At 44.3% G+C, this 11,985-nt stretch overlaps 1 protein-coding gene across 1 annotated transcript in view; it reads left to right on the top strand.

The window, feature by feature from the left end:
• Nucleotides 1–649: 649 nt before the first annotated feature.
• pde1ca (phosphodiesterase 1C, calmodulin-dependent a) overlaps nucleotides 650–11,985 on the top strand; it is a gene marked incomplete at both ends in the record, with an annotated part of 234,391 nt that continues 223,055 nt past the window's right edge. Inside the window, one exon of the mRNA XM_084325782.1 lies at nucleotides 650–734. Within this exon, the coding sequence (XP_084181908.1) occupies nucleotides 650–734 (85 nt within the window). The remainder of the gene's footprint in view (nucleotides 735–11,985) is intronic.

An 11,985-nucleotide genomic window follows, 5' to 3' on the forward strand; every position in this document is an offset into this window, starting at 1 on the left:
AGAGAGAGAGAGATTTTCTACCACACAGCGGTTTCTGTGGAGGCTCTGAAGAGAGAGGATATACTAGCAGAAGCAGACAGAACAAGAAAGAAGAAAAGAAAGAGAGAGAGAGAGAGAGCGAGAGAGAGAGAGAGAGAGAGAGAGAGAGGGACAGTTTCCTATTGTCAGTGCTCCTCAAGGAGAGTGCAAAATATGTTGTAGATGTGAAGAGAGGGGAGGAGGAGGAGGAGGAGGAGGAGGAGGAGGAGGAGGAGGAGGAGAGGAGGAGGGAGGGAGGGGATTGCTGAGGCTGGCTGGCATCTCAACACGGCAAACTCTTGTCTGGGTAAAAGGCTTCAACATCACCGGCAAACACCTCCACCACCACCACCTCATCACCACCACCACCAACACCACCACCACCAGGGACTCTACCAGCCCACCAGGGCAGTAGGGACTTTGAGGGGCTTTGAGCCCCACAGGGAACACCTCTCCTTGGGAAGTGGGGAGTGGGGAGTGGGGGGTGGGGGGGGGGGGGGGGGTGGGGTGGGGTGGGTGGGTGGCGCAAGAGAGATCCCCTTCCACGCTGAGGGAGGGAGTAAGAGACAGTGAGAAGAGAGAGGTGAGAGAGAGAGAGAGAGAGCAGGGGAATTGAATGAAAGGAGCCAAAATGGCACATCCAACATCTAAGAAACAGGGATTTAAAAAGTGCCGGAGTGCCACCTTCAGCATAGACGGTTTCAGCTTCACCATTGGTAAGAGGCGGTGTGTGTGTGTGTGTGTGTGCGCTCGTGTGTGTGTGTGTGTGTGTGTGTGTGTGTGTGTGTGTGTGTGTGTGTGTGTGTGTGTGTGTGTGTGTGTGTGTGTGTGTGTGTGTGTGTGTGTGTGTGTGTGCCTGTTTTGCGCTGTGCCGCTGTGTGTTTGTGAACAGATGGTGTTCTTGGCCTGTGTTTTATTATGTTTGAAGTGTGTGTGTGCTTTGCCCTGTTATAGACGCTGTTATAGCTCCCATGTTATTCTCTGCACTAAGCAGTTTATACTCTGATTCCAATATCTTTCAGATGTTTGTTTTCTCCAATCTCAATCCTCCCATCAACCGGTGTTTTGCCATCATTGTAATGTAAAAAAGAAAAAGTTCTTCATTGACCTTAAAATGTAGTATGACTTAAAATAATGTTTTGTATTGTGTTTAGGGATGTTCGATATTGGCTTCGGTTATTAATAATTTCAGGTAATTAACATTACATATCTCTTGTTGTGGAATTAACACAACATTATGCATACTTTTGACAATAAATTAAATAAGAATTTGTTCTTACTTGCTTGCCTGGGTAAATAAGGTTAAATAAATGTAAAAAGAAAAAAAAGGAAAAGAAATGTCCAAACCGATACCGATATTTTCTGATATTACAGTTTAATGCCAATATCGGCCGATAATATCGGTTGGCCGATAATATCGGACATCCCTAATTGTGTTGCATTTATTCTATTCCTCCTTTAAAATTATTTTTAAAAGTATCATATTTTCCACTTGTGATATTTTGCATCCCCAGTTAAATTAAACTGTATAAGCTTCCTAGGAGGGACATTACCCCTATTGAAGGCATGTACTGTACTGTACTGTACTGTACTGTAAGTGAACGTGTACAATTCACACTGGCTTATTGTGTACATAACTCTGGTAATATCCGTAGATACTTTTTGACTCCTGTAGATATGTTGTTACGTAATTAGGAATGTTGTGCTTAATTAAAGGGTAAGTTCAACGTTTTTTTTGACTCCTAGCCCTGTTTCCTACTTATTGATGATGTTGTTGAAGGGTAGAGTCCTTTCTCAGCACAATCCATGCTGTTCTTCATACCTATACTGGTCAGCTCCTCCCTAGTTAGAGACAAAACTAATATAAAGTTAATAGGATCATTTAAAGGAACACACCAACATGTTGGGAAATTTGCTTATCGTCTTCTCCAGAGAGAGACAAGAAGATAGATACCAGTTTCCTCTCTGTGCGTTCAGTAGAAAGCTATCTGGCTGCATGTTAGCCTAGCTTAGCACAATGAATGGAAGTGGACAGTGCCGGTTAGCCTTCGGGAGAGGTGTTAGTTGGACAATGCCTAGGCTAACAGGCACTGTCCGCTTCCATTCAATCACAGCGACCCGCGTATTTACTACAAGAATTGATGCATACCGTTTTGAACTTGATATTTCCTTTTGCGCACTTTTATTGAGGTATTTCATGTGAGTGGCATTACAACCATTACAATCAGAAACGGTATAATGGCGATGTGCTAATAATCACCTCACAAAACAGCCGTAACAATTTTGCAACGTATTGTAACGCGTGTTGTAATCATCTTCTGATGTGATTCGATGTAAAGTTGGTGCCGTCCGCTTAGAATTCACTTACAATGTAAATGCGTTCAAAACACTTCGCAAAGCATGTCAAGGATTGTTTTTTTTACGTCCTATTTTTGTTGCGTTTCGTTTCTACGTTCTGGAGAAAGAAGTAGATGCACCGGTCCTTGGCATGTTTAGCACACATCTGCTCGCCCCCCCCCCCCCCCACCCCCCCCCCTTCTGTTTGTCAGCCCCCCCCCCGTCTGAAGAGAATAACCAGAATGCACCGGGGTGGACATTTGTCTCCTCCAATCGGATCTTTCCGTTCCGCTGAACGCAGCCATAGTTGGCTCAATGCAAATCTCTTGTGTCACAGCTCTATGACACACACACACTACACAGAAATGACTCACAGCACATGTTTTTCTTTCTTTTCTTTTTAAAGGAACACGCCAACATTTTGGCAAATTAGCTTACCGTCTTCTCCAGAGAGAGACAATGCTTAGCACGATGAATGGAAGCGGACAACAAAATCGGAGCGGACCACAAAATCCGGACATGTGGGGATTTGGGGATGAAAGGAGGACTACGTACAGTATGTTCGATGTCCAGTGTCACGGTTTTTAGTACTCTATTTAGAGTTAATTTAACTCTTACACAAGAGCAAGAGTCAATTTAACACTAATTGTAGTTACACTCGGGAATAGTGTTAATTTGACACTGCACGATTTTTTTATCTAACCCCAACTAACCTTACTGTCATGCACTTGTCCTAATAAACGAACCTACACTGTAACACGCAACACTTTGATGAATATTGTTACTCAGCTGATAGAGTTGTACCCTTCCTGATGACCTGTCGTACAGAACTTGTAAGTTGCTTTGGATAAAAGCGTCAGCTACTGTAAATGACTAAATGTAAATGTAAATCTATCTTCTTGTCTCTCTCTGGAGAAGATAAGCTAATTTCCCAAAATGTTGGTGTGTTCCTTTAATTCTATCTTCCACCCGTCGAAGTGCTATCGTGACCCGGTCAAGCGGTAGGAGAGAAACGGTGGCACGCAGCACTCGTGTGAGGCGGCGGCGAAAAGTGTTTATTGGCAGTGGAAAGAGAACAGACTTGAGGAGATTTGAGGAGACTGAAGGAAAGAGTGACAGGGTGACCTGGAAGTGTTTGTTTGGGGTGAGGGGTGGGTGGGTGGCGGGGTGACCTGGAAGTGTTTGTTTGGGGTGAGGGGTGGGTGGGTGGCGGGGTGACCTGGAAGTGTTTGTTTGGGGTGAGGGGTGGGTGGGTGGCGGGGTGACCTGGAAGTGTTTGTTTGGGGTGAGGGGTGGGTGGGTGGCGGGGTGACCTGGAAGTGTTTGTTTGGGGTGAGGGGTGGGTGGGTGGCGGGGTGACCTGGAAGTGTTTGTTTGGGGTGAGGGGTGGGTGGGTGGCGGGGTGACCTGGAAGTGTTTGTTTGGGGTGAGGGGTGGGTGGAGGGGTGGCGGGGTGGCGGGGTGCATTTCAAACCGGCAGCAGCCAGTGGCGTAGTAGAGGCTTGCCAGTTTGAACTGATACAGCGATGGATCATCGTTGACATTAAAGCTACACAGAGCTTTGGTGATTAAACAGCAAAAATTACTTAAAAACTGTCACTTTTGCTAACTATATTTCGAAGACGTCATGGTGTGTTAACAGCAGCTTGTAAAAAGAAAACTATATTTGAATAATCTTCTGACTGAAAGAAAGATATAGAATCAAATCTTTGACACTCCAAGTTAAGACAGAAGTCAGGCCATCTGTGCAGCTCCTGATACTTCCACTCCAGAGCTGGCAGTCCTTTGGTCAATGGCCCTCTGTGGTCCATGCAGGTTGTTGGATTCTTCGGTTATCAGCCAATCTCATCTCGTCATCTCCTTCGTGACTCTCCCTGTTCTGCGTTGTGTTTGTATCAACCCCTGTTAGTACATCCGTTAGTCATAAGAAACGACACTGCAACGTGATCTCTTTCCTTAGATCCTCATGTTTATTTTCATAAACATAGCCTCTGTACTAGATGCAAACACCGTTCTGTATTGTCCTTGTTCAGTCTTAATTCTCTTTAATCCAATGGTTCTCTCTCCCGTCGTAGCCAACCACCATTTCCTGTTAGCCGCAGCTAGTGATGATGTGTCACTATTAGGGATGGGTACCGAATTCGGTACTTTTGAGGTACCGAACCGAAACACGTCGGTACTACCGAGTATCGAATCAAGTGAGAAACAAAAAAAAAAGAAAAAAAATGTATGCATTTTTTTTTAAACTTTTTTTTAATTTTTTTTTAACTTTTTTCTTTTCATGTCAACATTCACACGCACAATATATGCTTACCTAGGATTTGACTTGATTCAACAACAAAGCAGTCGGAGCAATGACAAGCCGAAAACTGTCGAAATTGTAGTTATTTGAAGTTTGGATTTTTTTTTTTACGACTGAGGTAGGTAAATTAAATTTCTTGAGACTAAAGTACCAAAAAAAGGTACCGTTGGGTACCGGTATCGATTCACAGGTACCGGTACCGGTATCGGTTCAAATGTGAAAGGTACCCATCCCTAGTCACTATTTCCCCTCCCCTACCCAGCGAGGGATGAAAGTCTCTGATCAACGCGTCTGCTTGTCTGGGCGTCGTATCTCAGTCTAACTTATCCCGGGAGAAACTCACATCATAACATCTTCCCCCTAGCAACGGGGGCCCGCCCCCCTTTTCTCGTTGCTACGTGACATGCAGTCTTTGACAACGGCTCTTTGACCCAAATCACTATAGCAATGGCGATGTTGACATTACCGCCCCTCTTACCCCATAACAAATGCTGTGGCTTGATAATGCACTTTCTCCAGATCAAGTAACCTTGATGCTGTGGCTATCAGCTGTTGATGTTAAACAGCACAGCCCGAATCCTCATCTGCTGCTCATCTGCTGCAACACACTCTGACTGCCGGCTACTTTTAAGATCTATAGATCCGTCTGAGTAGATGCTGTCACCCACCAATACATTATATACACATTGAAAAAACATAGATTCCTTCATTAGGTGCAGGAGTAGCCAATGCTTCCAACGCTGCCCTGGTTTGTGATTGGTCAATGAGATAACAAGTCCTGACAAAATACACATAACACTGTTTCACCTGAATACAAACATCTACAAACTAGAGGATTTAAATGACACAATGAAGCACTTATTTCCATTGTGATCATCTTACGTCTTTAAAGTCACACTGAAATTGTGGGGTTTAGACAGCATGGTGGTGTTGTGGGAGGTAGAACCCAAACACAGAAAGATGAGAACCAAAACCTCAGCAATGCTGGCAGAGAGAACAAGGTACATAAAACTAACACAGGGAAAAACACGAACTGACACAAGGAGACAAGGAACGAATACGACAGGAACAAACAGCTAAGCAGGATACAGGATAACAGAGTAATGAACCGACAAGGAAGGCAGGGCATAATGGAGTTGAGGTACCTGCCCACAGCTGTGCTTATCAACACATCCGGGGTCCTTTGGCTTTTTCATGCCTACTTTTGGGGGAAAACACAGACACCGTTCCTCTTGATGGCTATTGTATTTTGCCTGTATAAAAACGGTTGGCAGTATGCTTACATAGTTTGTTACAACGTTTGTTTTGTTAGTGCATCAAGATAAGTCAAGCAATTACTTTCCAACACTGACCGCCACTGAGCATTCGTGCCATTGTGAAAAGTTAGGTTTGATCCATGTTCAGGAGCCTTCAGTCTTCCCCTATGGTATTTCCCCAGTCAGCTGCATGATATTTCCCCATTTCCCTACCTGGGCCCTATTCCCCGTACCTGGTTCAACTAAGTCGATCAAAAGTCCCATTATCCAGATTAAATTAACCCGATGTTTGAATCTAGGCTTTCCCTGTTCCTCGAAGGCGGTTTCACTCTCGTTAATTCCAACCAGACTTGATACTCAGGATAATTGCGTGCGGCCGCCTCACCTGAAAAGACAGCAGGTGTCGATCGCAGAAATCCTGATTTTCTAACGGCATTGATTGATTGAAAACTTTATTAACAGATTGCAGAATGGGTACAATACAGTATGGCTCAATAGCCTCGCAGACAGGGCCGCCTCAGGGGGTGTGCAAGCAGTGCGGTCGCACAGGGCCTCGCGGGAAGGGGGGCCTCGCAAAAAAAAAAAAATATATATATATATTTATTATTATTATTATTATTTTTTTTTTTTTTTGCGGGGCCCCCCTTCCCGCGAGGCCCTTTTTCATCACAGACCTAAAATTTTGTTTTGCTTATATGCTTATATATTTCACATTAGACACGTTTGTAGAATGTGTCTGACTTGTTCCTGGCTCTGCGGCTCTGCAGATACACTATTGGCTCTGCAGATACACTATTGGAGGCAGCTCTGAGGCTCTGCAGCAGAATTGGTTTCAATGAGGGGAGGGGTTACAGGTAAGGTATAGTCTGACTATTTCGCGCGTGCAGCATTGGAGGTTATGCCAGCCAAGATGAAGAGGACATCGTTCGGCAGATGGACTGAAGATGAAAGTTGTTGCATGTTAGACAGTTCAGTCAGGCTAGCCATCCCGGCTAAAGACAGGGACAGCTAGTTCGCTTTAGCTACGTTATAATATTGAGTGCTAACGTGTGGTTCAGTCGGGATATAGCCATGATGATGTCGGCTAGTAGCTAGCTTAGCTAAAGGCTAACTAGCGTTAGCTAACCTAGAGACAGCGCGTGCAGCATTGTTATGCCAAGATGAAGAGGACGGTCGTTTGGCAGATGAACTTCGTCAACTCCACGCGGTTGTCTCCATCCTCTTGGACGTTTGGTGAGTTTTTAATGCACTCTATTCTATTCCCGCCGTGGATATCGCTCTCTCTCTCTCTCTCTCGCACTCTATTCTATTCCCGCCGTGGATATCTCTCTCTCTCTCTCTCTCTCTCTCTCTCTCTCTCTATCTCTCTCTCTCTCTCTCTCTCTCTCTCTCTCTCTCTCTCTCTCTCGGGAGCCAAATGGGCCGACTAGCTGTTGTAGTACTAGTAGCTAAAGGTGTGTGGCCTGGTGTCAGCACCTGGTGCGAGGGAGGTGAGCTTGGTGTTTCATTATGAGAATATCTCCATGCTCAAGTCGGCTATAGTCCGCGAGGGACTTGTTGCCGGCACCGCTATGGTAAACACCACTCTGTAGTGGGACGTGTATTGCCTTCTTTTTCCCTTCTCTCTTCGTATGAGAAGAGGAAAACACAGCGGCTGTCTGAAGTGTTGGCCTGTATTGCTTTTCTCACGTTGTACAGTTTTTCAGTGGTAGCCGCATAGCTTGCTTCTGCGTTAGCTAGTGGTTAGCGATAGCCGGGTTGAGCTAACTGTTAGCCAGTTAGCTGTTTAGCTACGACGTTAGCTGCTCGTTTTCGCTCGCCTGGGAACGTTAGCTTGATGCTATCAGTTAGCCTAGAGTTAGCTGTTAGCTTGTGCTACGACCATTGACATTAGCCGTGAGAATAGCGGGCCCTGGCACTCTCTGACTACGACATCATCTTTGACAGAAGATATAGTCGGGCCTGCACCATGACAAGGCTCCGGCCATAGCTTCTTTTTGTCCCGCCAGCGAGAGGCCTTTCGTCAACGTGGAGACCTGTGTTGCGGCCTTTCGCCCTGCGTTCCTTGATGCAGGTAAGATGTCATGACATTACCCCACTCTTCCTTCCTTCCCCTCCCGAATGTTTTGTTAATAACAATGTTTTTTTCCAGGCAAAACATATGTTACTTCACAACATTTGGAGATACGACATGTGCTGTGTGTGAATTGTCTTGGTCGTTTGTGTAGCTTGGGTAGCGTTGGCCAAAGCTGTGTGTGGCCTGGTGTCAGTACCTGGCTAGCCTATTTAGCTGATGTCGGCCATTGGCTCCTTGCTGCTTTGTTTTCTCTGGTATAGACCCTCTTCTCTTTGGATTTAAGTGTTGATCTTTGTCCTTTTGGATCTATGTATATTCATGTTGCCTTTGTGAAGTTATCTTTTCCTTCTGTTTTGTTCTTCCATTAAAAGTTGAATATCCTTTAGGGGCTCATCTTTGCTTATCTCTCTCATACATGCTCTCTCTCTAACACACACACACACGACACACAGACATGCTCTCTCTCTCTAACACACAAACACACATGCTCTCTCTCTCTCTCTCTCTCTCTCTCTCTCTCTCTCTCTCTCTCTCTCTCTCTCTCTCTCTCTTTCTAACACACACAGTCTGCCTATGGCGGCCTTTCTCGATGGCTAGGCTGTGCTCGCTGAGTCTGTACCTAGTCAAGGATCTTCAGTCACAGTGCTCAGGTATTCTGCCACTGTGTACTCTCTGTTTAGGGCCAAATAGCATTTCAATTTCTTTCCAATGTGTGTCTCTCTCTCTCTCTCTCTCTCTCTCTCTCTCTCTCTCTCTGTACACTGTATATTGACTGTAGAACGGGAGCTCTCTCTCGCTCTCTCTCTTGCTATATGTTGACTGTATCATGCCCAGCCTCGAGCAGCGCTATTATTTAAGAATATGTTGACTGTATGAAAAAAAAATATATATATATATATATTATTATTATTATTTTTTTGTATCTTTTGGGGGGGGGGGGGGGGGGCTCACGTTTAAATCTCGCACAGGGCCTCGCATTTCTCCCAGGCGGCCCTGCTCGCAGACAAGTTAAATGCATAATCTATAGGCAAATTTTAAGTCCCTCATTACCCCAATCAATCAGATTATATTTCTTTAGGCTTAATGGAATGAATAATCAAATGAGATCTTGCTAGCGAAAATAATTAGTTCAACTCTTTCAGAATAAGTAGACAAAAACAAGCCCAAAGAGTATCTAATTGATACGAATTATATTATGAGGATATCTGTACTGTATGCGCTCGGCTTAGGTATCATGTAATATATAAATACATGGTTCCCAAAGTTTTCAAGGTGCAACCCCCAAAATAACGTGTCAGAGAGGCTTGGAGGGAGGCTATACAGTTTCACTATTAATCAGGTTTTATTCTGTTTCGGACATCATCCATACATGCATTGAATTGATTAACCTTTGGTTTATACCAGTGACACCTTATGTTCATCATCAGATAACAGTGCTTGAACAGCTAAATGCATTTTCTCAAATTCATTCATCAAAACGTCAAAGGCTCATTCAATTTATCAAGTCACGTCATGTTAAGTGTAAGTGTTAATATGTTTGCATGTAACTGCACTTTAACTGTTCCACAGTAGGAGGGCGCTATAGGCGTAAGGAGACGCAGCTATTGTAGCTGACGTCAGGTAGCAGGTATAAGGGATTGTTCCCTCCCCCTCTGTCTCTCTCTCTCTAGCTCTCACGGAGAGCAGGTCTAGTGGTGGAATGTACATATGTGAAATAAACCACACCAGTTAAGGCTAAAGAAGACCTCGTCGTCATGACCAGTTATTGCTCCCCATGTGACTCTGTCAACACGTCACGTCATCAAATCCGTCAAACAGCGCATCTCCTCATATATTTTAAACCCAGTTACAATATCACAATAACGTGTGAGTGACAGTGATACAATTCAACAATCAACAGATTCAGATTCCTCGTAGTTCATATCCACAATCCATGCATATAAAGACGCTTCAATTTATGCTTGAATGAAACACAATCCGGGCGCTCCGTTAAGCAAATACATCCACAGCAAAGAATATGAAACTAATCAGAGCCAAACGCCAGATTTCATTCATTAAAAATATCCCAGCAGGATTCACATTTGCAATTCTCCGCGTTATTAAAATAACCACATAGTGTGTGTCGCGATTGCGAGCGCCGTATCCGTATAACTATGATTATTTAGGACAAAGTAAATCCATAGGCTGAATATGATTTATTGTCAGAATTTTAGGTCTATTATTTTACATTTCAAAAGCCCCCTCTAGAAAAACGAAGCACAAAAACATAATTCAGAATGGTATAATGGGATCTAGACTGTGAGGATTATTTCAGGAAGGGAGCTGGCATTTCTTTGCAAGGGCGTGGCCATGCAGGTTATCCAGCTAACTGAACTTAAACCTGCGCTGGAGCAGGTTCAAACATTCTGATCTGTTGCCATAGTGATTTAGACAATCGCACGTCGGGGAACGGAAAGGTCTGGCTTAAGTCAAGTTATCCTGAAAATTATCCGGCTAACTCAGTTAGCCAGGTACGAGGAACAGGGCCCTGGACATTTAGGCCACATCCACACGGGGACGGAACCGATCTTTTTCGTTTTCGTCTTTTTCCGTAAATGCAAAATTGTCTCAAGAAAAGTGTGTCCAAACGAACCTGAACCGATGACGCAATAGCCCACCTCCCCCTTAACCCGCATGTGCAAACCCAGCCAACAACATCAACAACAATGGCGCCGTACAGGGTTGTTGCGTTTGTGATGCAGAAGCTATTGAGCAAAATGTACTGCTCCTGTACTACCATGCGTCATCGGTTCAGGAAAGATGCATATTGGCTTGTAAAGACGGAATTGCAAGGGTGGCGTCTTCAGAATTGTTCACTCTGGGACCCGTTTTAAGAGTATTCAGGCTCCCAGAACGATGTTCCGTGTGGACGAAACGTGCATACGATAAAATACTTTGGCAGATACACCCAAACTCGTCTCCGTGTGGACATGGCCTTAACATTACGCTTATTCATCTCTGGTTTACCTAAAACGAAGATCTAATGACCTTCTTGGTCGTGATTTTATATCTGTTTGTCTTGTCCTAAAGTTGTAGTTTGTGAGCAAACGCTGCCTAAACCCCAAAGTTGTTTCCCCCCAGATGGAAGTGTGCTGATCACAAATAAGGGAGGATGACGTATTGCGGGTCTGATATATGACGTTTCTCCTGAGATGATGCCATCAAGGCTGTGTTTCCTCCATTCACAAATCTTTATTTTAGCTATGGGACTGGTGGCCGACTCCCGGTGCACTTTGTGCTCTTTGAGAGCCACAGGCACGTATATGCATATGGTCTGGGATTGCCCACCAGTAGCCCATTTTTGGAAATCTATAGCAACTAAACTCTCAAGCATCTGTAATATATCAATTCCACTCACAGCAGCAACATTACTTCTAAACGATATATCTCTACTACCAACATCCATACAACAGAAAATAATTATTCTGGCAGGCGTTACAGCAGCCAAAAAGCGTATCGCTATGAGATGGAAAGAACCTGAGAAACTCACAGTAATTAACGGGTCCCTGACATTGCTGGATGTTATTTATTTGGAGATCTCGACTGCTCGTGTGGTTGGGGTGGGACAGGCAGGTATTGAATTGTGGACTACAGCGGCCGAGGTGGTCAAAAACTCAATGTAGCGGCGGAGTGGGGGTGGGGTGTTGGTCCTGGGGGATCCGGCGGTCTTGGGAAAAAAAGAAAGAAAAATCGGTATTTTACTGTATTTTATCAAAATATAGTAAAATACTGATATTTCCCATTGCTCAGCATTGGGTCAATCTGGAACATGCCCCCATGACATGCAATTTCTGTAACTTTTTCTTCAGTTGACTTCCATAATAAAACCAGACAGGATTTTCTTTGAACCCTCAGGGACTGGATGAATAAAAACTCAGAACTACATATCTCCACTCATACTGTGTTTGAAGTTGTTTTGTCATATCAGATAGTACATGATACTGCTCCTCTCATAC

The sequence above is a fragment of the Notolepis coatsorum genome (assembly GCF_963971535.1).
Source record: "Notolepis coatsorum genome assembly, chromosome: 12".
Classification (NCBI taxonomy): domain Eukaryota; kingdom Metazoa; phylum Chordata; class Actinopteri; order Aulopiformes; family Paralepididae; genus Notolepis; species Notolepis coatsorum.